The sequence below is a fragment of the Diceros bicornis genome, chromosome 1 (genome assembly GCF_020826845.1).
Source record: "Diceros bicornis minor isolate mBicDic1 chromosome 1, mDicBic1.mat.cur, whole genome shotgun sequence".
NCBI classification, from domain to species: Eukaryota; Metazoa; Chordata; class Mammalia; order Perissodactyla; family Rhinocerotidae; genus Diceros; species Diceros bicornis.
The window spans coordinates 65,266,795-65,293,299 of record NC_080740.1 but is presented as its reverse complement, the minus strand read 5'-3'; the positions used below and the strand labels follow the sequence as shown (position 1 = coordinate 65,293,299).

Below are 26,505 nucleotides of genomic sequence, written 5' to 3'. Positions count from 1 at the left end.
TCCATGCCAATCCTCCTCTTTTTGCTGAGGAAGACTGGCCCTGAGCTAACATCTGTGCCCATCTTCCTCCACTTTATATGGGACGCCGCCACAGCATGACCTGACAGGTGGTGCCCCATTGCGAGCCCGGGATCCAAACCCGGGCCGCCAGCAGTGGAGCGCGCACACTTAACCACTACGCCACAGGGCCAGCCCCTCTTGAAAGTTTTATTCCTTCTGTTTTGGTTGCTTTCTAAAGTACTCAGGTCATAAAAGTAATTTCTTGCCCATTACTTGTGTTTTTATCCAGTTTAACTCAAACATCCTCTAAAGCAAAAGTACACATATTTTTCTGCCAGCTTTGTGATTGGGGGAAAAGAAAACTAGTTAATAGCTTTTAACTATTGATTTCTATTGTTGATGCTGTGTTATTATGTTTTGTTTGACATGTTGACATTAAAATGAATATGAAATTTCATCCTTCTTTAGAACCTTATCTTATGCTTCCAGGAAAGTGCTAATCTGGAATTAAACAGCTCCACCAGAAATCCTTCAGTGGGCACTCGTAACTGGAGCTCATCCACCTGCCTGCACCTCTTCCCATGCATGGGAACAGCCTCTGAGTGGAGAAGGATGTGGCATCTCCTGCTTAATTCATCAGTGTCTGTCCTGTGACCAAAGGCCGAGACATAAGCAAATATCCTTTGTCAACACAACTTGTCAATAGCTCACTTTTTTGAGACATTGGCAACAGGAGTTCTGGCAACTTTTTCACTTAAAATTCCAGATGCAAAGAGATGAATATATAACAGCTGGCAACTTTTCATTTTATTACTGCTCCCAGAACTTCTTTCATGTCAGTCAAGCCACTGGAATTACTTTTTGTTGCTAATCCCATTACTAAAAAATCTGCCTGTGTACTTTCTCCTGCCACATGTTTCATAGATTTGGAGTTGAAATATTCCACAAATATTTTCTGTCGTTAATGAATAATTTTCTACAGTCACTGGATACAAAATTCATTCCTTTTGCCCAAAAACATAATCAAATAGATAATATTATTTGCATCAAGAGCATGGAACTGGATGGAGTTCGTGAGGCCAGAGGGAATAGTGTAAGAAACATGAGATTAAAAACCATTTACTTGAATTTGTAATTCTGATTTACGCCTATTTCGGTAAGCTGGAAAATTACTTTCCCCTTCTTGGCTTCGGGATTCCCATACATTAAACATGCTGGTTAAATCATCTCTAATTTTCTTCTGGCTCTGTCATTCTAGGATTTTATCAACCTGAGATAAACTAACCCTTCGCTGATTGAGATCTTCTTTATCACTGCATATTACGTATTTAGCTGATAAAAAGCATTTAATTGGCTGAAAGTCAGTACAAAGTTAATTATAACTATACACTTCACAGCTTGTTTTTTCTGGGCTCATGCTGCTCTTTGCATTCCTCTTTAGCCGCAACTTTTGCTAATATTTCTGAGAAATACCTCATGAATCTAGACTTCCTGGGGGGCGGGAGGGGAGATATATTTTATAAGTTCATATTTTCACGTAACTAGCTTGTTTCCCACCAGCAGTACCAGCAATTTTTAATTTGTACCAGGGAGAGTGTGCAGAATCTCTAAATTCTTTGAAAAATAATAATCCTTCCCTATCCTTGTAGACTCTATGTCATTGATCAGAACTGAGAGTGTCTGTCCTAAATTCCCTTTTAAAACACTCATCTTAAAGGTCTAGGTTTACTCAACAACTTTTTTTTGTGTGTGTGTGAGGAAGATCAGCCCTGTGCTAACATCCATGCCAATCCTCCTCTTTTTTGGCTGAGGAAGATTGGCCCTGGGCTAACATCTGTGCCCATCTTCCTCCACTTTATATGGGATGCTGCGACAGCATGGCTTGCCAAGCGGTGCATCACTGCGCGCCCGGGATCCAAACTGGCGAACTCTGGGCCACCACAGCAGAGCGCCGCACTTAACCACTTGCGCCACCGGGCCGGCCCCCTACTCAACAACTTTTAATGAACAACTGCTCCGTGCTATGCATTGACCTAGGCACCAGGGATATAAACAAGAATATTAAGCTGTCTCTTTTTGTAAAGAAGTCGCAGTCTAGTGAGAGGGCTGGACTTATACATAAGCAACTACAAAACAGAGACAGCTAATAATACAGGTGTAAGCACAGGATGTTATGAGAGCATAACAAAGGAATAACTAATTCACATTCTGAGGGGAAAGAGGTCATGAAGACTTCCAGAAAAAAGCTGCACCTTTAATGAGGTGAGAACAAATTAGTCCAGAGTTTAGAGGGATGGACCTTGTGAGATGGAAGGAAAAAATGGGAGAAGGACCAGGGGTGCATAAAGAGGATATGTTAGGAGGAGAGGACATGTAGGAACAAGTTTAAGAAATTTATTCAAGAGGAGAAGGGAGGGAGGGCAATGCAAGAGTTGAAGCTGGAGAGGTGAACAGAGGCCTGTGTGTCAGGAGGAGTTTGGAGTTCATCATGGGAGCTAGAGAAGTCACTTAAAGATTTTGAGCATAATACCATCGAATTTGGATTTCAGATCCTTACTCTGCCTACGGTGGAGAATGCAATGGAAGAGAGAAGACTGAAGCAGGGAAATTGTTTATAAGGCTGTCGTAGTCAATCATGAAAGGAAGATGATGACTTGAACCAAAGAGTTTATCAGATTTGGTTATTAACTCTACGGAGGACAAAAGAGAGGGAGGAAGACAAGGCCTAGATTTCAGGTTTGTCTCATTTTGCTTATTCTAGTGCATTGTGGCTGCTTAATAGGAGTTTTCAAAAAATTTAAACTGGGGGATGAAACAGATCTGTGTTTTGAAGAGGTCATTTGGAGATTAAAAAAAAAAAAGATCTGTAAAGGATAGAGAAAAGAAAGTCTGTTAGGTCCTTGAAAAAGTCCACTTAAGAGAAAAAGAGGGTCTAAAATTCACAAAAGAAAAAAATAAGGTAAAATGCACAATGTCTATAGGCTTGAAAGATATTTACACGTACTGTAACAGATGAGAATGGAATGCATAGAGTGGCCTGGAGGAAGAGAGCACATCATCCCTCTAATCCAGAAGGAGCTCCATGGTCAAATGAAAATTCCATCAAGGATGACAAATATTTTATTTGATTTTTTTCCTGGGACTGATCTTCCATTGACTCTCTGTTTTCTCTTCATGCTTGAAGAATAATTTAGGGTCACATATTATTTAGACAGAACTTTAATTTGAGTGCTGGAAAGAAAAAGGGATCTGTGTGCCACAATAGTGTCAGAGAAAGGACAAGATGTCTTGTTATGCTTTTTCTATGAGGGAAACAGATATCATCCCTCATAGGTAAAGGCCACAGGGAGAGTTCTTTGTGGACACATTCACTTTATTTGCCATAATCTAACTATGTAATACATGAGACTGGCCTTGGTCAAAGTCAACCAAGAAGGTCACAGAGAGTATTGGGTTGGGGTACAAATGGGAGTCTTGCCATGTGCTTTTCTCAGTTTCAAGCACAGATTAAATGTTTAGAAATGTCAACATTTACTATTTTCTATTATCGTTATCATCGAATGAGAAGTGTGGCTGGTATTTAAGAGTATAGATGGCAGCAAAGAGAAGACAACTAAGTTACCAAGAAGAAGGATAAGAGATAGACTCTTAACCATTACTGAGTTACAGCCCATAGGTCAAACCGGCCCACCACTTATTTTAGTAAATATGATTTTATTGGAACACAGCCATGTATATTTATTTATATAATGTAAATTCATTTATTTACAGAACAGCAGCATTGAGCGCTTGTGACAGAGACTATATGTCCCGCAAAGCCTAAAACATTTACTATTTGGCTCTTTACAGAAAAAATTTGCCAACGTGTAGTCCAGACAAGTGCCCTTCTTGGGTGTTTTTGAAGCCTTGAGAGAGAGAGGAAGACTTCAGATGAGTTCCTTACGTGATAAAATAAGAAGTTTGACAATGGTATATCTATAAAAACTTATATTCTGAAAATGGAATCTGCAATATCAGTTATAGAGAAATGCCTAAGTCTGTGGTAGAGACCAGGAAGAAATGATAGAGGCAATTCTGCTTTCTTTACTTCCAGCTCAGGATCATTTGTCACTTCCTGGTTTAGAATTTTAGGGCTGGTTTGTGAAACTTCAGTGAGATGGGGCTGGTTTTCATTTGCCTCCCATCCATCACGATATAACTCAAGAAGCAACTTGAAATTAGTTTACTTGACATTTAATGCAGCTATTTTGTTGTGACCATTTTGACACAGGTGACATTTTATATTTTTATATTCACCTCTAGTTTGTGTCTCCAAAAAAAAGAATCAACTTTCATTTTTTTTTTAATCCCAAGTGATGTATTCAACACATTCACACTCTTAACCTCAATCCCTGAGCCTCAGTACATTCTCTACTTTATTTTACTTGGTCCCCACCCCATTCCTCACCTCTGTACCCCCACTTCATCCTTCACTTTTAGTGGGTCCCTGGCCTTTCTCCATCTCTGTGCCCTATCCCATTCCAGATCTCTCTATCTTCCATCCCACCCTCTCCCTAAGCCATACTGTTTCCCTGACACTCAGAATGATTGGATTGATTAAAGATGGTTAAGTCTTAAGTGTGGGATAACAAAGTCTTTTGTGTATATTATCTGATAATCATAATAATAATTAAAATAATAACAATAATGAAAGAAGTGTAAACGGTTTATTGTTTGTATCTCAATAAAATGTTCAAAATGGCATGACAAAGCAACTACTTCTCAAAAAAGAACATGTCTCAGCCATGAAAACAGAGTTTCTAGATTTCCAAGAAATAACCAGGAAGGAGATAGAATCTCATATGTTACAGAATCTCTAAGTCATCTCCTTTATCCTGGAATTGCCAAAGAAAAAGGCAACATTGTTTTCTCACCTTTTTTTTTCTGAAATGATTCTGTATTTTATGCTTGAAAATGATTTAAAAGGCTTCTTTCTTTCTTTTTTCTTAATGATAACATAGAGAAAATAGGATAGGGATTGATTTATTTTCACTCAGTTACAAAAGACAAAGATCACAAAATCCTACTATAATTGGCCTTGTGGCAACTTATCTAAAAGAAAAAGGGCAGAGGAAAAAATACAAAATTAACTTCTTAAACCCAAGTAGGCCTGCCGTTCTGGGCACAGTCCTTCTGTAGCTGAGAACAACTTGAACCATGATGGATTCTCCATAAGCTTTCTCCCTCCAGAGTGTCTTCAGCATCAGCCCAGAAACTGCATGTGACCCATGTAACTAGGTAGTGTCACAGGACACCAGTAGCAAGATTCTGAGCATGACAGAGTTTCAGCGTTGACGCAGGAGCTTACAAGTTGTTTCATCCCACCTTGTCTAATGTGTGTGTTTCCTGGTAGATTTCTTGTGTGCATTAGCTCACTGACTTGTTTAGTAGCCTCTGGCCACGTGTAGCTATTGAGCACTTGAAATGTGGCTGGTCCAAACTGAGATGCACTACAGTATAAAATACATATCAATATCAAAAACTTAGTAAAAAAGTTTATATAGATTATATTTTGAAATGATCATAGTTTTTATATATTGGGCTAAACAAAATATATTATTAAAATTAATTTTACCCATTTCTTTTGTAGCTACTAGAAAATTTGAAATTACATATGTGACTTGTATTATATTTCTATGGGACAGTGCTGCTCTAGAGACTTGCATACATTGGTAACTCTCATTTCCTTAGTCTTCTCCGAGTCTATGGGTCCAAGGCCCTGATATAGGAAATTGTCAAGAGGTCACATGATTGGATATGAGAAATTACTGGTTTGTGTCATTGGATAGGGCCTATGTAACTGAGAGATAATTATGCTATTCATGGAAATGCAGAAGCTAGATAGGGGAGCTGGTAAGGTGACAGATAGTGAAGGTGAGGTTGATTCATAGCTGGTTTGGCTTTATACAGCCATTGGCTACCTGGGAGCCCATATCTCCCTACCTGTCTTCTAGACACGCCTTCCCAACTATGACAGCAACCTGAATCTGAAAAAAGTGAACATTCTCTGTCCACCAATGGGCTTTGCAAGACACAACGATAGAGTTTATTCAGCTTCGGTAAAAACCAAGTTCTTATTATCCAGGCAGTGGCAAAGAAATCCCAGAAATGGTGTTTGGCTGGGTTTACTTTTATTGAACAAGCAGTTGGACAGACAGCATTGTGATTAGGAGGTTTCGAGAGCACAGCCTGGGTGGAGGTGTCTCTGTGCGCTCAGATCACAGAATCTAGGAGGAAAGAGGTGGAAAAGACTGAAAGTCAGTGAGTCCATTCCCCCAACAGCTTTGTATGGTTTTCTACAGTAAATGAGATGAGCTCTGAAGAATTATTTGAATATACAGATGGTGAAGGTAGGCAATTCAGAGCTGGGGTATAATTTTCCCTCATGGCTTTCACCAATTCTCACATCATTTGCCCTAGAAGAGAAGATGGATAGGTTAGACACTTCAAATTCAGAGACATTGTAGAAATGTGGGCTATACATTTATAGCTGTACTATAGTCAAAGAAATCCATAAATGCTTGCATTCTGCCAAGAACTCACAATTTAAAATCACTTTCACATTTTATTCAATGGATGCAATGAGTATTTATTGAACACCTAGGATGTATTACCTGTTGAGATGGATACAAAAATGAACTCTGCTCCTGATTACATGTGATCCTCATCGTAATAAAAAGAGTCAGGTGTCCTTAACATCATTTCACAGAAGGGGAGATTGAGCTTCAGAGAAGTTGAATGACTTACCAAGGTCTCACATTCGGTCAGGACTTAAATCAAATTCCTCTAATGCTGATGCTTTACTATTATAGTTTGTTTTAGGCCATGAGAATTTACTTAGCTGTCTTCCTTGTCTGACTCATCCATATATTCATATTTAAAGCAACACTTAATGTCCTGAAATCAACTTTTAAAACACTAAATCAATGTCTCCAATTTTTTAAAATGGTGGTGAGGGCCTCAGGAATTTTTCTTCCATATAACTGCACATCGTAAGCTAGTACCACCTGGAGCACTAGTAGCTCTAGCATTCCAACCTCAAACCTCCATTTTAGTTCTCACATCAACCCCATGAGGCTTCTTTTGGTTTGAAAGCGGCAAGCTACGGTCTGGTTGAATCCTTGAAAATCTTTGTCATGGAATTGAGAATAGTCATTTATTCATTTCACAAAATAGTATTGGTGTTTTCCTTAACATAGAAATTTCCTCCCGATGTAGCTAATCTTTACGTTAATTGAGATAATGCCTTCTCTAGAGCCCCTGGTTTTCAGAATCTCCTGACAACTAAGGGATGGTGGCAGAGCATAAGAAATGAAGTCAGAAGATCTACACTGGACCCCAAATATGACACTGAATAACTGATAAATTACAGGATTTCCTCCAGACTGATTTTGGATAAAATGTGAAGCTTAATGATCCCTCCCCTAATCACAAGACTAGTGTGATGATGCAAAAGGAAAAAGCACATAAAACTGTAAAGAGTTACATAAATCTTTGAAGTTATTGTATAATAAAAAATACCTTAGATAGTAAGCAAAAGTATGGGTTCCAGGAGCCTTCAGTCTGTTTTTCCAAGAAAGTTGTGACTGCCTGGACTTTTATTCCATTCTTTGGATTCCAGACTCTCTTAGAGAATCTTCTATCCATCCTCCAAGATATGAATCCATAGTAGGCATCAGAGTGATGCTGGGCTGTGACCCACCCATACCACCTTGATGTATCCAAGACTACATCACTGAATCATACAGAGGGAACTGAAACCATGCCCAAAACATTTTTTGTTCTAATGACTTGTTCCATCAGCTAACATCATAAATAATCACTATCATTAATAATCTTTGTTATATAACTCTAGTGGAAAGAAAACACTCAAAAATGAAAGAAAGGAACTCTCTTACAAAAACTTTTGTGCTTACTCCTGGCAAGATTCTTCATTATTTGAATAAATACATCTTACCAGTATTATCCTATGGCAAGTTCCTCGGAAAGTTGTTTTTGTCAAGTTGTCTACATGAGATTGCAGCAAGGTGTGGTCTAAGGTGTGGTCTGTCGGACTTGCATAAAGATTATTCTTACCTCCCTGTTCTGAGATATATGTAACCAGGTGTGTCTGTGAGATGTTGGGGGACGGTATATTCTGTCGGTAAAATGAGGAGCAAACCACTAAGACTTTATGTGTAATAAGAGAGCAAACACAATATGGAGACTAGAGCAAAAGTTGAAACACTCTCTTTATGGATGTGTAAAGAACCAGAGCAGTTAGATGACTTTGTCAAGTCCACATGAGAAAGAAATGAAATGAAGATCTCCTGATTTCATCCCAGTACTCTGCCTACTCTGTCCTGCCTGCCAGCTGCTAGTGTGAAACCAGAAACACCTAGCTTATAGTTCTTGTTTTTCCAGTTTCCCATATCAAGGCTCGCTGAGTAGTTCTTTTGAATATGGCCTCATCTAGTGTTACTTAAGATCCCCAAATCTGGCAGAATAGTTCCCAATTCCATTATTGCCAAAGTTTTCTGTGGCAGTGGAATGGAGTAAAAACTGTTGTGAATAATAATTTATTAAATATAACATTAAAATATTGTTTGCTTTTATTAAATATAAATATATTTTTAAAATATCAAATATAAATTTATTAAAATATAATTCATTAAAATTATTAAAAATAAATAAGTGCTGCACCAGAGTCTGTTTCTCTAAGTTCATACTTTGGACTCTTCTCTTCCTCTAAGTTCATACTTTGGTCTCCTAGGCATAAAAATAATAGTGATAATAATTATAAATGCCATGAATTTTTAGACACTGCCAAATGCTTAAAAGGCAGTATTTATTGAATATTTTCAATAACTTGGTGAGATCTTTGGTTTAGATGTTTATGTGATTTGCAAAAGGTCTCATATATGAAGAATATCAAAAACTGGAATTTGAACCCATATTTATCTGGTAACAAGAAATTTTCTCTTATTTGAAAATTCCTGGTTTTTCCCCAAGTTACATATTACCTAGCCTTAGAAAGAGATTCCTCAAGTGCAATCACCAAGGAGAATGTTAAACTCAATAATGTGTGTCAAAACATCCTTGCAGGGATTTAAACGAAAAGGTCAACTTTTCATGTTGGGAGACAGTTTAATGTAATGTAAAGTGCAAAGATATGCGGGCTACACAGAAATGGTTTAAATCCAGCTCTGTCACTATCTGACCTCTCCTGGTCTCTGTCTCATCTTTTTATTACAGATCACTAAAATAAAACCTACTCTGCAAAAGTGTTAGATTAGGGACATTGCTCATAAGCAATCTATTAATGATCCCAGTAAACATCTAAAAATGTTAACTACTGTATTATTATTCCCATATATCTCAGTAATTACTTAACTATCTTCACAATGAAGTTGTGATCAATTCTGGGGTTACCTGACCCAGTTTCACTTCCCTGGCCAGAGAAATGTCCATCACAAAGTGCAAGAGAACAGAAGCAGAACCAATCGGTTCTAACATTAAGCACGAATGCCAATGTACTTACAGATGCTGGCACGCTGAGAGATGTGGTTCCTGGAGTGCTGCTCTCCTCACACCTCCCTTCACTGCGTATGTGTGTGTTAGTTTGGCGCATTCTAAAACAGAACAGAGGAAGTTTGCAAGGTGGGAAAACTCACAGTTATAATGAGAAAAAGCAAGGATCAATGTGGGTGACATTTGGTTGTCAAACCAGAACTGAAAATAGGGGTAGGCCCTGGGATCTGCACTCAACTATTTTCCAATAGGCACCGTCTAGGTTTAGCCTCTCTCTTCTGATTTAGCTCCTGATTTGTTCCCCAGCCTTGGATCTATTCTGTCACATTTCATTCACCTAGATAGTCACGGAATTGTTGAACATGGGAAATAAACTTAGGGATCATCCAATCCAAAAACCTTTATTTTATAGACGGGAAAATTAAATCCCAGAGAAAAGTTTGACTTTATTGAATACCTAGAAGGTGACTTGGGGATTATAAAATATAACATTTTTTTATAAAATATATTTTATGTAAATATATATAGGATATAGATTCTATATATAATATATTTTATAAAATAAAACCATACAGAATCATACAGTCTAAATTTTATAGGTGGAAAAACTCTTAAAAGGTATGAATTTTAATGCCTCTCTCTTAAGAAATATTATATATCAAACACTTACTTGTTTGCCTCTGGTGATGGGAAACTCACTCTCTATCAAGGCAGTTCATTTTTGTCTTTGAACATTGGTCAAGTTGCAATTGCTTCCCTATAGCTTCCTCTAAGACCACAGAAATTAATACTATTTCCTCTTACCTGGGATAACCTTAATCTTCTCTTCATAATATATACTCCCAGTTCCTTTAGCTACACAATCCATCCTGAATCATGCCTTAGTAATATTTTCATCATTGGAGTTTCTGACTCTGTAGTTCTCCTTGAGTAGAGGATCACTTGTTATGGGTTTATATAGTTAATAGAATGCTTGGCCCTGACATTCACAATAAAGAGAAGTTGAAGGATTTCTGGGCTGAGGATAAGGCATATATAGTAACAAATTCTTGAATGGTTGTACTTATTCCTCAAACAGGGATCTCTTAATTCTTAAAACTCTATAAGATCCGTGGATGGATTTCAAGAGATTTATGTGCCCACAGATATTATGCATACAAGTGGTTAATGTTGCATCATTTTCTTTTCTTACCTGGAAAGACATAACTTTCTCCATATTATCAAAGGAATCTTTGATTCCCAAATGTTTAAGGAACTACTGCCTTGGATAAAACAATAGTGTAGTGGGGAGAAAAGAAAACTGTATTTAGACCCAAGTCAACAAAGTTAAAATCCTGTCTGCTCTCCTAAGTTTTGTGACTTTAAGCAAGTTCCCTGAATTCTCTGAGCCTCAGATTCACCCTCTGTACAGTGAACATAGTACCACTCTATAGCAGGTACTGAGGATTCAGTGAGAGGGTGAATGTGAAAGTGTCTTACTTACAGATGTGAGAAGATCTAAAGCACTCATATTCAGATTTTATTCTAAATATATGACTGTGAGGTGGCTTTTTCTTTTATGAGTTATTTGATTTAAAAGGAAATAAACGTAAGCTCAAATATTTTTCGTGGCTTGAAAAGCAGGATATCAGGCCCATCCTCACATTCTGGGCCTTGCTCATAGCGTCCTTAGAAGGAGAGAATGTGCAGCGACTGCAACGTAAGTCTGGAGTGAGGTGGGGTGGAAAAGTCAAGATTTCCCACCATGATCTCATTTAAAGCCAGTCAAACGAGGCTGGGAAAAGGTAAGGAATGTGTATGAAGGTAAGGATAAGATAGCATTTGAACAGAAAAGCAACACAAAGCTACAACCAATAACAAAAGTATTAAACTCTCTTGTATTGAACTTAAAAAAAGAGTTCTTCTCAAAACCCTGTGAAGTCAGTTCGCTCAGAGAACTGTCTCCACTTCTCCAATGAAGAAACTGAATCTCAGAGGGATGAGATAATATGCCCACAGATGCACAGATGGCAATAAATTGAGAACAGACACGAGGTCTGCCATTTGCTCCAGGGTGCTTTCTTTTGCATTATACCACTTCCTACTCCAAGAAGACTTAGAGAGGATGGGAAATCTGTGACTACCAGGTAGTCATAAGGCCCACTCGAGATTATAAACCAGGTTGACTCTGTATAGCAATCATTCTCAAGTTTTTTTCTCTTTACACAAAGGATGGATTATGTTCACACTCCCATGAGTGCACATGAGTTTACAGAGATTTTCTCTAATTGTTGTAATCCCACCACTTTTTCCTTTTTCTTCCACTCAGTCAAGTACATTAGCAATTCTATTAAAGGGATAACTTTAAATCCTTTCTATTTTATATATGGTGAAGATCATTCACAAATTTGAGTTTTTAACGGCTGTGATTAGTAAATTAGTTGCAACATATCTCAAATTGATATCAGGACACTACTGTGGGTCAATGCTGTAGGCAAGAGCCTCTAGACTGGTTATGATGGTGTGACTTGTATACTTACAGATTTTCATGACAGAGCATGCAGGGATTGTTGTATGTCTGGCCATCATCGCCACAGACAGGCTGTAAATTCTTTGGGCAAAGGTAACCCATCTTAGGCAACACTCGGTAGTGTTTGCACATCTCAGAATCCTGAACAAGCAAAGCACAAGTCAGATTTGCCCAATAACACTCAAGAGGGATGGGTTTGAGAAAACTTTTTCATTTCCTCAGTCACATTTGAATAAACGATTAGTAAGGAACTGTAACATAGGTCATACAAACTCACATATTTATTTCACATCATTATTAGGTAATTTAGTGTCCTGGACTTGGCTTCTTTTTACAAGGGAAGATAAGTAGCTAAACCAAGAAACAAAGAAAAATAAAGCAATAAGAAAGCAGAAGCCCTACACGATATTGGGCACAGACAAACTGAGGCATGCCCATAGGATGAAAACAAGGATGGTAATCACGCAAGAAATAATATTTTTTCTTTTTTTTCTTAAATGAAGGCACTGGTTATATACAATCTAGAAAGGAAAGACTCAGAAGTAAATACTAGTTAACTGCTTAGACTTGAGTCCTAGCTCTGCCACTAACTAGAGGAGTGTTTTATCTAACTTCTCTGAGCCTTAGTTTCTCATCTGAAAAACATGAATAACCATAGTTCTGGGCTGGCCCGTGGCTTAGCGGTTAAGTGAGCGTGTCCGCTGCTGGTGGCCCAGGTTCGGGTCCCGGGCGTGCACTGACGCACCGCTTCTCCGGCCACGCTGAGGCCACGTCCCACATACAGCAACTAGAAGGATGTGCAGCTATGACATACGACTCTCTACTGGGGCTTTGGGGGGAAAAATAAATAAATAAATAAATAAAATTACAATAATTCTTACCTCATATTGTCGTTTTAGGGGATCAAATCAGATAATGCATTTAAATGTGTGTATAACACAGTGTTTGGCACACATGAAGTGCTCAGTGGGTGCTAGTATACTCGTCAATATATTTCCCAAGGTAAAAAAAATATTTTCATATAGAAGAAGGAACATATTTGTTCTTTGTAACCTTTTGGAAATACGAATTCAATAATAATAAGAAGAAGAACTTTATTAATTAAAAAAGTAGGACCAAAGGAAAAAAAAGATGGAGGAATTTTAAAAATAGGATTATAGATGACTTAAATTCAATTGTGTCAATAATTATATTATATATTAATGACTGAGCACTCCAGCTAAAGAACAAAAACCAAAAAGACTCAACTATACGATGTTTACAAGACATAAAGTCTAAATATATCTTTGTATTTCAACCAATAAGTTGAAAGCAAAAGGCTAGAAAATATATACATGCAAACACTCATCATACAAAGGCTAGTATATCTATATTAATAGCACACAAAGTAGAATTTAAGACAAGAAGTATTAACAGAGATAAAGAAGAGGATTTCTAGTGATGAAATAACAGATTCATTCAATCCCAAACATGTATGTACCTAAAGTATAGTTTCAAAATACATGAGGCAAAAATTGACTGACTGAAAGGAGAAACAGGCAAATTAGCAAATATAGATGGAAATAGTAACATACTTCTTTCAGTAATTGATAGCACAAAAAAATCAAAATATAGAATATTTGAAAAACAAAATTAACCAGTTTGATCTAAATGGTATTTATAGACCTCTATATCCAACAATTGCAGACTACATGTTCTTTTCCAGTGTACGTGAAATTATTGCCAAAATAGACCATATTCTGGGCTGTTAAGCAAGTATCAATGAGTTTCAAAGAATTGAAGTCATAAAATGTAAGTTCTATGACTACAGTGGAATAATACTAGTAATAAATATGATAACTATAAAGTTCCTAGGTGTTTAGAAATTAAGCAAGACACTTCTAAATAACCCATGACTCAAAATAATCATATTGGAATACAGAAATGTTTTGAACTGAATGATAATGACAATATAAATGATCAAATCACAGCAGCTAAAGCAGTGATTTGAGAGGAAGTTGTAACTAAACACATAATTAGCAAAGAAGAAAGTTTTAAAATCAGAGATCTAAACTTCCATCTCAAGAAGCTAGCAAATAATAAGCAAATTATGCTCAAAAATATAAGAAAACGAATACTAAAGAAGAGAAATTTATGAAATAGAAAACAGAAGAAAGTCAAACATTGGTTGTTTGAAAAGGTTAATAAATTGAGAAACCATTGGCAAAATTGACAAAAAGGCAAGAAACACACTTTACCTATATTAAAGATAAAAATGTGTCACTATATAAATATAGATGTTAAAAGGATAATGTGTGAATGTTATGAATAACTATATGCCAATAAATTTGGCAACTTAGAAGAAATTAACAAATTCCATGAAAACTACTTTCTGAAGTAGAGAAGAAATAGAGAATTAAATGGTATTCTATCTGTTGATATTCACTTCAGAGGCGTACAGAAGTATTTGCTTGCTAGTTTGTTTGTTTTGATAAATACTTCAAACATCTAAATGGACTGCTTTAGATTGTGGTGCATTCCAGATTGACAGAGACATTTGGGGAGAATTTGGACAAGCACCTCCTATGAATCACTGGCAAAGGTAGGACTGAACCAGGTATATCCTCGGTATTTTTCAGGTATCTGCTGCTACAAGCTTCAAAACTACCAGGATAAAGCATTACAAAGAAGCAACAAAGACAGAATGCCTCTTTTTTTCTTACATAGTACATCAACTCAACAAATTCTGTTTGACTCCACCTTCAAAACAGACTCAGAATCCAACCACCTCTCACGACCTCCACCACTACGACCATGGTATAAACTAGCATCGTCTCTTCTGTGGATTACTGTCATGGCTGACTAACTGGCTGTCCAACTTTTGCCCTTGCCTCCCTGTCGTGTATTTTCAATACAGCAAGCAGAGTTATCCTTATAAAACATAAGTCAGATCACGTAACTCCCCTTTTCCAAAGCTTCATTCAGAATAATGGCCAACATCTTTAAAATGGGCTACAAAATCCTACACAACATGGTCTCCTGTTACTTGAATGACTTCCTCCTCTGTAGCTCTCACTGAGGTCACTCTATCTCATCCACACTGGACTCTATACTGTCGTTCGACCACTCCCTCAGGGCTTTGCTGTTCCTCTCCTTAGAATGCTCTCCCCTCACTTACACATATGGAATCTATCCCTTTAGGCCTTGGTGCAAATGTCACCTTCTCAGAGAACTCTTTTCTGTACCCGCTTTAAAATTGGATCCTGGCGTTTACTATATCATTTTACTACTTTATTTCTCCCTTGGCATTACATTTTATTTATTCACATTTTCTATTATCTATGTTCTTCTAATATAAACTCCATGGGTGTAGAAAGGTTCTGTCTGTTTTGTTTATGGCTGTTGTTCACACACATAAGCAATGGTTGGAAAATAGTAGGTGCTCAATAAATATTTGTAGAATGAATAAATGGATAGCTAATTGGATAATGAATATAGTTCTCTTCTCCACGAGACAGCTCAGCTCGAAACCAGATTGTCCATTAGCTGGAAGCATGATGGGGCTTCTGGTCTACTGGCGATATCTTATTTCTTGACGTAGGTGCTAATATCACAGGCGTGATCACTTTGTGATATTTCATTTAGCTGTACACTTATGATAATGTGCACTTTTTCTACTTCACTATTATACTTCAGTAAAATGTTTTTTTTAAAAAGAACAGATTTTATTATTCACAATAGCCAAGATAGGAAAACAATCTAAATGTCTATCAATGGATGAATAGATAAAGAAGATGTGCAACACGATGGAATATTATTCAGCCACAAGAAGGAAGGAAAAAGGAAATCTTGTCATTTGCAACAACTTGGATGAGACTTGAGGGCATTGTGCTAAGTGAAATAAGTCAGACAAAGAAAGACAAATACTGGATGATATCACTTATATGTGGAATCTGAAAAAGCCAAACTCACAGAAACAGAGAGTAGAATGGTGGTTACCAGGGGCTGGGACTGGGGGAATTAGGGAGACGTTAGTCAAAGGGTACAAACTTTCAGTTATAAGATGTATAAGTTCTGGGGATCTAATGTACAGCATGGTGATTATAGCTAATAATACTGTATTATAAAGTTGAAAGTTGCTAAGTGAGTAGATCTTAAATATTCTTGCCACAAAAAAGAAATGGTAATTATGTGAGGTAACGAAGGTGTTAACTAACGCTATGGTGGTAATCATTTTGCAATATACAAATGTATCGAATCAACACATTGTACATCTTAAACATATACAATGTTATATATCAATTATATCTCAATGAAGGTGGGCAAAAAAGGAACAGATTTTGTGAATAGCTCTTCTGCATGCTTAGAGTTTTCTAGTGTAGTGCCTAATTTACTAGAAATATATAATTAGTTTATATTTTACTAGTGCAATTCATCCATTATCCTAGTTGAATTGGACAAATAATTAGATAAAATTCATGTTTGACACCTTTCTTTCTTCTTTTCTAAGTCATCGGACGAGGTGCTAAAGTCTCACTTTTAGGCCCCCATGTGAGATTCCACTTTATAAATATGCTTCACGCTCTCACATCCCCCTTCTTCCTTTCTACTCCTGACCTTGGTAAACCTCCAAAAAAAGCAATCCAATTAGGCTAGTTTACACTAAGGTATACATTACTGATGGGCATCAGCCTATATCTTAAATAAAAAGTTTTAATCACTATGAATTGCTAATTGGCGGAATTTCACAAGTGTGAACACGCTCAGCATAGTGGTCCAGGCTATTGGGAAAAGAATTTGGTTTGGGGAGGAAAAATGAGAGGAAGCTGGGTGAGGAGACTTTTTGGTGAAATTATAGAATTGTAACTACAGAATTACTGAACTGAGATTATAGAATTGAGCCTCCTTACTACTTATGTGACCGCATGTGCAATAAGTCATATTCATTACACACCCACTTTTTAAAATTTCAAAAATGTACTAAATTGGCTTGGAGCAGAGCTAAGAATCTCCAAGAGCACAGAATAATGCACTGGTGAGTAATCCCAGACTCTTACCAAGCCTGAACTACAACTAATCTTCAAAGGACTTGAGGCTGTACTGACTCAGGCTTTTCCAGACCTTTCTATGGAAATGAGGTTTATGGAGGGCAAGTGGCAACAGGCTCCCCAAAATAAGCGAATTAAGTTAATTGGTAGCTTTTCAGACATAGTCATTCTTACCAGAGAGGAATGGAGGGAATCTGGGCTGTGTTCCTCTTGAGAAGATCTAACATGGGATGGCTTTTCTCGAATTCTTGCCCTTTCTAAAGCTTCTTTTTGACTAGAGAAAAAAACGAAAAGGAATTTAAAGTTATGTCCACAAAGACCAGCTCCTATAACTTCCACTGGGAAGTTAAGAAATTCTAATAAAATATGATAGAGCCATAAAAAATTCAACCAGAGTGACCAGGATGATATGTTAAGAAAAGTAAACAACTGGGAACTGATTTAGAGCTCTCATCACTTAATAGATGTTCAACCTTGGACAAGTTGCTTAAATTCCTCGAGCTTAGATTTAGTGGAAGATAAAAAGAGGGTAGTATTGGTAATTCTTACCTCAAGAAACATACAACTGTCCCCCCATATCCACAAGTGATATGTTCCAAGACCCCAGTGGATGCCTGACACCGCGGATAGTACTGAACTCTATACATACTGTTTTTCCCTATACATACGTACCTGGGATAAAGTTTAATATATAAATTAGCCACAGTAAGAGATTGACAACAATAACAATTAATAAAATAAAACAATTATAACAATATACTATAATAAAAGTTATGTGATTGTGGTGTCTCTCTCTCTGAAAATATCTTATTGTACTGTACTGATCCTTCTTCTTCTTGTGATGATGTGAGATGATGAAATGCCTACATGATGAGATGAAGAGTGAATGACATAGGCCTTGTGATGTAGCATTAGGCTACCATTGACCTTCTGACCATATGTCAGAAGGAAGATCATCTGCTTCTGGACCCAGTTTGACGGTGGGTAACTGAAACCGTGGAAAGTGAAACCACAGATAACGGAGGACTACGGTACTAGAAGAGCTAAAATAATTCTCATTATTATTATTGTGTTCACAGTGTTTTTTCACAACCATTATCATTATCATTATCTATCCTGGCCATTAGTCCCCAAATATGGTTGTTCATCAGAATAACCAAGAAATCTTTTCTACAAAAAATTCTCTAGCCTGAAGATTCTGGCTTAATATATTTTTGGGGTGTAAAATCTGTATTTTTTTTTAATTTCTCTCTTGAGTCTGATCTAGTCGTGGAACAAAGATCTGGAACAATTTCTTGTAACCATGACCCCGAGAGTTGGAAAAACTTTTTTTCAAGTGACACAGCTAGTAAATATCATGGTTAGAACTTATATCTGGATTTCCTGTCTCCAAGTCCAGTCTTTCTCCTATATCAAGTGTTCTCAGTTTAAGGGTCTTGAATCTAAAGACTTATTTTAAGGACCCCATGGATTCATGAACACATGTTTATGTAATAAGCGCTTTCTAAAAACACAGTTGCCCCACTAGCTGAAGGCGTAACAGGATCCTCTTACTCACAAGACAGTTCTGCACATGTAGCACTTGTTTTTATATAACTTTCCATCAACGCCACGCACGGGGTCATTCTCTCGAGTGCACAAGAGCTCGTCATTCCTCGAGTAGTCCCGAAACTGACTACATTCGTCCTAGAAAATGAGAAAGCGGAAGTGAACATGGCTTTTTCCCTTCTTGGCTTGGTGGTTTTCTCAACCTTGGTTTTAGGAATTCCTTTCTTGGCTCCGGGCTCAGACTCACTGCACTTATCCTGACAATGGAGGCCAAAGGAGGCTCAGACTGTCTAAATTTTCCATCCTCCGCTTCACTCCGAGCCTCTCTGCACTGGTCCTGGAGACATAGGGAAACATAAAACAACACTTGATAGACCTCCTTGTCTCCCTCGCCCTTTCCTTCCATCTTTCCTTTCCCCACTTTTCCACATGAGGTGTACTCTTGACCAAAGAACAATCTCAGAAGAGTCTAGCTCTACAAATGTGACGATCACTGTTAAGGACTGAGGGAAGATGTCTTCTTTGCAGTCTTAAAAAGTAAATAGAAAAGATAGTATCATGCACGCACACTATTGATTTGTTGATGCTGAAAAAACCATCTGGAGAAAACAGAAAAAATACATCAAGGACAGAAGCTAAAGAGAAGACTTCAAGACTAGTTTATATGACCTGAATTGTTAAAATCAATGTCACAAGCTACCTAAAGCCCCATTTCACATTTAAAGTGTCAGAGATAAGCATGCAGTTGAGGTGGTAAAGAATTTTACCCTCTATTTTTTAATTCACATTTCTCCCAAAGAGGAGAGACTAAAGCAGTAATTAACACACACTGTAGGAGAATTCTCTACAAAATTGAGAAGAACATTAAACTTCAAAGCCAGAAAAAAAATCTTATTATAACCCAAAGTGACGACTTTGACAAAATCAATTTTCTTTGAAGCAAAGGATTAGCATCTTTATTGTTATGTAAGAGAATACAAGATTCTGAGGATGAAAAGTAAAATAGTTATCTTGATATCTTTTAAGAAATAACCTTTGCATCTTTTGAGGGCTTGGCATTTGATTTTTCTTCATCATTCTTTTTTCTTTCATTAGCTTCTCGCTCACTGCAGAATAAAAAAGAATAGAGTCATTTTTCCAGGGTTATTGTTGAATTTTTTTTAACCAAGTATTTCTCTAAACATCAGCAAATCTAACACTATTTTCTCATATCTAAAAAAAATTTAAATTTCTTTTTTTACTAATGAGTTCTGATTGTCAGAATTTGCATAATATATCTGTGACGATAACTTTCATAAATTCAGTTACTATATTCTCATCCAGAATGATATGATCCTAAAAGGCAATTTCTTTTTCTCCTTAATTGAACATATTTATGGCTCTCATATAAAGAGTTGCTTCATTTCTCCTTTTTTTTTTTTTGAGGAAGATTGGCCCTGAGCTAACATCTGTTACCAATCTTCCTCCTTTTTTCCTTTTTTCTCCCCAAAGCCCCAGTAGATAGGTGTATGCCATAGTTGTACATCCTTCTAGTTGCTCTATGTGGGACACCACCTCAGCATGGTTTGATGAGCGGTAAGTAGGTCTGCTCCCAGGATCTGAACCAGCAAACCCCGGGCCAGCGAAGCAGAGCGTGTGAACTTAACCGCTACACCACCAGGCCGGCCTGTCACATCTCCTTTTTATTTTTCTTATTACATTACAACTACACTCTCCAGTATTGATTGTTCTTTCCATAGTTAGAGTGCTTTAAAGTTTATAAACATTTTTTAAAGTATTATCTCCTTGAATCCCTACCCAAACTATATTATATTGTTATCTTTCCCTTTACATATAGGAGAAATTGAAGCTCTGCAAAGTGAACTGGCCTGCCCTATGTTAGTTAGCTGATAAGCTTCCTTTTTAAAAGTCCATGATTTGGGCCCTGTACGATCGCTATCTTCCCGTCTCAGATGCTCCAGGTATGATTATGTTTCTCATCATCAAAATAAAAATTTCTTGGGGCTGGCCTGGTAGCGTAGTGGTTGAGTTCACGTCTTCCACTGTGGCAGCCTGGGGTTCGCGGATTCGGATCCCAGGTGCAGACCTACACCACTCATCAAGCCCTGCTGTGGCAGCATCCCACATACAAAAAAATAGAGGCGGATTGGCACGGATGTTAGCTCAGGGCCAATTTTCCTTACCAAAAAAAAAATAATAATAAAAGAAATAAAAATTTCTTGTGAAAGTGCTTTAGAAACTTACTATCTTCTTATAAAGTGAGGTGCTATTATTATATTTTTAATGTGTGATCCAATGCCTTAAGTTGTAAATTAAGAGGAACTATTTTCAGGCAAACACGCACAACATATCAAACTGATCAATAAACCTCTTCACGTACAAGATGCTCTCACACATGGCACACTTGTTGGGATGCATCTTGCCATCTGGACCTCGAACAGGGTTATTTTCTCTGGTGCAGATAAGCTTTCCGTCTCTCACCATGTTCCGGAATTCATGACACTGATCCTGCCAATAGGAACAAAAAAAGATGTTACTATGATTGTCTGATCTATAAAACTGAAAACATGGTTGGTTGGTTAGACATAAACTCCTAACACTTGAGGGGGAAAATGAACACCTCGAGAAAAGGAAATTTTAGAGATGGAATGTGTTTTAAAGGCACTTTCTTCAATATCTGCTTAAGAAGTTTTAATCTTCTCCATAGCATCCTCTCAAATAATTGCCTTGCCCCAGTGGGGTTTCACTACTACCTAAGGCAGGCTGCACCATTTTTATACAATTTTCACTAGGCTCAGCCCCAAATCTGTCTCCTTGTAACTCCACTCATTACTCTATACATAAAAAGCCCTGGAATGAACTGAAAGATGCTCTTTTGGCACAGACATATAAACATGTAAACTTTTAGTTTTGGCCCTCAAGAACAAAATTAAAAAAAAAATTTTTATCAAATCGGTATTATAGACCAGGCATTCTGTTGTGTGCTCTAATCGATTTCCTTTGGTTGTCCTAAAAAAGCTGTAAGATAAACACCCATTATCCCCATTTACAGGTGAGAAAATTAAGGCCCAGAGAGATTAAATCATTAAAATCAATGTTGGAATTGTGATCAGAAACCTGCTAACAAGCAGACTATACTCCTTGCCTTCTTTGCTTTTACCTGGCAGAGAATAAAGCTCCCATACATTTGCAAGAAGATGGAGCTGCCATTTTGTTCATTGAAAAATAAGAACCTTAAAAAGAAGCCAATGAAACTGAGTCCACAGGATCTGGCCTCTATTAAAATTTTCGGACATCTACAGAAGTTTGTCTTAAACTTCCTTTAAGCCAAAAGAGCCAAAGTAGAGACATGGGAAGATTACCTTAAAAAATACCTGGTCACCTAGATTGTAGTTATCCTTCTTTATTTAAACTGTGATACCCATGAACAACTCAAGATCTACTTTTTCTTTTTTTTTTGTGGTAAGGAAGATCAGCCCTGAGCTAACATCCATTGCCAGTCTTCCTCTTTTTGCTGAGGAAGATTAGCCCTGAGCTAACATCTGTGCCCATCCCCCTTTATTTTATATATGGGAAGCCACCACAGCATGGCTTGATGAGCAGTGCAGAGGTCTGTGCCTGGGATCCAAACCTGCAAACCCCAGGCCACCAAAGCAGAGCCTGTGAACTTAATCACTATGCCAGCAGGTCGGGCCCCTCAAGAGCTATGTTTATCTGCAGCATTTAAAAAAGTCTCTGGAATTGAACACCTGATCAATATATTAAATGTCTCACAGCCACCATTTTTAGAAGTTACTAGAATTATCTTTTTATCCAGGTGCCCCAAATACCACACACACATATGTGTATGATCGCAGCCATCTGTCTGTATTGCAACTTTTGATTTATGGATGCAACCCCTGGCCCTTCTATTTATTTGGTGTGTACTTAACTTCTCTGAGTTTTTCTCAACTGTAAAATTGGAACAAAAATACCATCTTCTGCATAGATTTTGGGGAGGTTTAAATACGATGATGCATGTGCTTTGTAAAGCTTATTTTACTGTGCATATGTAGATAAGATTGCAGCTCTCTTTTGCCACACATACACAAAATATCTGGATTTCTATAAATACATATAGAGAGAGTATTTTTTTGTTTGAAATTCCTAAAATAGATATTTAAAAAATGAAAAGAAATTGACCAAGACTATAAACAGAATAGACGGTCAATAGAGATCATTTGAAGTTGTGCAATACAGTCTTTTCTCAAAGCCATTCATCTACCAAAATGCATAACAGAGATTCCCAAAATATTTTTAAAACATGATAATTACTATTAATGTTTCATTTTGTTTAGTCAGTATAGATCTAATGAAAAATTGCCTCATTAATGGGAAAATCTTCCTGGGGAAATGTCACTGTTTCACTTTTCTAATTAGAGTCTATAGATGTATTAGAAGACATTGTGCTGTGTCATATTCTATGTGTTGGTGTTGTAAAGCATTGAACATTATTCTTAAAAGCCCAAAATTGAACATAAGATGGCACTGGAATGCCAACTCAAGAATCTGTCTTCTGGAGAGCTCCAAGTTTTTGATACTTGCTTTCTTGTTTGTAATTTTAGTAACTCTTTGCTTGTTTATTTTTTGTTTTAAAACTTCAGAAAAGAAATTCAACTGATAACAAGAATAATTTGACAACTGTCACTGGTCCTACAAATGTGAAGTAATTGCTTCAGAGTTGTTCTCAGGGTATTGAATAGCATGCTATTTCTTTGCAAGATCTGGCTATGTCTTGCTTGTTTACTGTTATATCCACAGATTGGGACAGAGTAGACATTCCATAAATACTTGTCAAATTAATTAACCATACAACCAACCATCCAAATTTTAGCATCAGCGTGTCTAGCACATATTACCTGTTTTTCATTGCTCCTTTCTCCTGTATTTCTGCTGTTGTCCTCCTCTTTCTTTTTTCTCTCACTTGCTTCTCTTTCTCTGGAAGAAAAAATGGAAAGAAACATTTCAACCAAACTAAACAAACACCTCATTAATTACTAGATCTGCTTTAAAAAAAATCATCATTTTTCTCAAACTGTTGAGAAATGATTATTCCACTTTAAGACTCACAATTAAAAGCCCATTTTTGAAAAATACTCACAGTTTTTCCTTACACATAGCACACTTATTGCCATGTGTCTTGCCATGTGGACCCCGGACAGGATCACTCTCGCGGGTGCAGATAAGTTGTCCATTTTTCATTTGGCCTCTAAACTCATCACATTCATCCTGAAAAGAAAGGAAAGATTATATTGGGAATGCTGTTTTCACATAATATTTAATTGGGCTTGAAAATCTGAAGATTTCAACTTAAGAATCAGGCAGCCACTTAACCTTGCTGTGGGAGGCAGTACAATGTTCCACGAAGAGGTCTACATCCTAATTCCTGGAACCTGTAAATATGTTGCCTTACGTGGCGAGGAGGAATGAAGTTGAAGATGGATTAAAACTTTGAAATGGAGAGATTACCCTGGATTGTCTAGGTGGGCCCGACGTAATCACAGAGGTTCTTGTGAGTGAAAGAGAGAGGCTGGAGGGTCAGAATCAGTGTCAGAATGACACAGCATGAAAAAGATTCAAATGGCCATTTGGCCATTGATTATTTTAAAGATGGCCACAAGCCCAGGAATGCAGGCAGCCTCTAGACGTTAGAAAAGGCGAAGAACCACATCCTCCCCTGGAGGGAGGGAGATCACAAAGGAATGCAGCCTTACCGACATCTTGGTTTTAACACAGTGAGACCCATTTAGGACTTCCAAACTCCAGAAATGTATGATAATAATTTGCTTTGTTTTAAGCCACTGTTGGTAGCAAGTTGTTATAGTAGCTGAGCCTCATTTTGCCCATCCATAAAATAAGTTTAAAAAAACCAGGCTGTTGAGCAAGTTAAATAAACTACTATTTGTAAAAGAGCTTTGTAAAGTGTTTGACTGAAAGATTTCCATTTGGCATTAAATTTCTACACTGAACAAGTTACCACTGATATTCACATTCATGATGTCTTCTGACTTTCTAAGGGCAGGATCTTGGTTGGCAACATTGATATCCTCTTTCCACTATTTTTTTGTGTGTGTGTGAGGAAGATTGGCCCAGAGCTAACATCTGTGGCCAATCTCCCTCTTTTTGCTTCAGGAAAATTGACCCTGAGCTAACAACTGTGCCACTCTTCCTCTATTTTGTATGTGGGACGCCTCCACAGCATGGCTTGATAAGCAGTGTGTAGGTCTGCGCCTGGGACCCAAACCCATGAACCCTGGGCCACTGAAGCAGAGCACTCGAGCTCAACCACTATGGCAGTGGGCCAACCCCTTCTTTCCATATTTTTGATAGACATGTGTTGACTTACAGAAAGCCCATTCTTGCCAAAAACTGGTTAATGACTCACCTTTTGTGATGCTGAGTCAGTCTCATCTGATCTGTTACCAGAATGCTTATTTTTTTCATCTGCTTCTCTTTGCCTAGGAGAGAAAAGAGTCAATAGCCATCTTGTTAACACATACTCAGGTTTGGAAGAAGGCTTAGAGCTTATGTATCCTAAACAATTTCCTTCATAGAGAATCTCTCTGTATATCCCCAAAATGGACAGTCAGCTTGGTTATTAAGAAACTCCTTCCCCACAAGGTGGATATTCTAGGTAGATCAACTTAAGTAATTTCAGAGTCTCCTTTGTTTGAGTCCAAATTTATCTCCTTATAACTTCCATCCTTTAGCTTTATTTCACATTCTCAGGACAACACAGAAGAAGCCTGCTGGATCCATACCTCCTCCCGATATTAATCCTTCAGATATTTAAAGGCAAGTTTCAGGTCTCCAAATCCAGCTTCCCCAGCTCTTTCACCTTTTCTTCATATGCTGTGGTTTTTAATTCCCCATCAACTCACTATTGTAGTTCTTTGATTTGTAGGTCAACCCATTATAATATTATTTCTTAAAGTATGGAGGTCAAGATAGAAAGAAGACAAGTAATCTAGAAAGTACCTTAAGATCATGTTATTTTTTTTTTAATCTCCTACCTTTCTGATAAAATATTTATGCCAGAGGTCCCTAAGTTTTCATATGCCTTAAGAATCACCTGTGAAATTTTTAAAAATTCAGATTCACTAACCATCCCAACATTCTTATTGACAAGATCTGGATTGGGACTCAGTAACCTGATTTTTAACAAGCAAGCCAGGTTGGCCCAAGATCCAAAGACTGTAAAACTCTAACACATGTATTTCTCTTTCAAATTTTCACTTGGTTTTGCACACAAAACAAATGTGTATGTAGGTATGTAACACGACATATATATATATATGTATGTGTGTGTATATACATGTATATATATTCTCTTTAGGGAGCTCCCTTTGTGTATGTAAGAAATAGGGAAATGGTAATAAAATATATCCTAAAGATTCAAACAAATATAAAGTCATGAAATTTTAATCAAGTAGACTCTTGGAAAAAGACAGTACCTATAATGATTCACTTTGGTGGAATTCTAGTTATAGTCATGGCTCTGCTCAAAAACTTCCAGTGGCCTCTGATTACATATAGAATAAAATCCACTGTCCTTTTCTTGGCCTAAAAAGCCTTATATGATCTTTCCAAACTCATTTCCTGCAGTTTTCCATGCAATAATCCTGAGACATAGTGACCTCCTTTCGGTTTCTTGAGCTTGCTAATTTCACACATATCTTCAGACTTTTGTATTGGCTCTTGCTCTGCCTGAAACTTTCTTCCTCCAGACAGCCAAATGATTCACTTCACTCATGTTTTACAGGTCTTCCTCACACATCAGGCTTTCCCTGAACACCACAAATAAAGTAGTAACTCCAATCCCTTTCTGTTGCC

The 26,505-nt window shown here is 37.3% G+C and overlaps 1 protein-coding gene across 1 annotated transcript in view; it reads right to left on the bottom strand.

Annotated features, from left to right (window-relative positions):
• Window positions 1–19,593: 19,593 nt before the first annotated feature.
• Window positions 19,594–26,505, bottom strand: part of SPINK5 (serine peptidase inhibitor Kazal type 5) — a 62,410-nt gene continuing 55,498 nt past the window's right edge. Inside the window, exons 24-28 of the mRNA XM_058543186.1 lie at window positions 25,058–25,130; window positions 23,774–23,901; window positions 23,532–23,610; window positions 21,014–21,141; window positions 19,594–19,739 (exon numbers count right to left, since the gene is read on the bottom strand). Coding sequence (XP_058399169.1) covers window positions 19,655–19,739; window positions 21,014–21,141; window positions 23,532–23,610; window positions 23,774–23,901; window positions 25,058–25,130 — 493 coding nt within the window. The 3' untranslated portion in view covers window positions 19,594–19,654. The remainder of the gene's footprint in view (window positions 19,740–21,013; window positions 21,142–23,531; window positions 23,611–23,773; window positions 23,902–25,057; window positions 25,131–26,505) is intronic.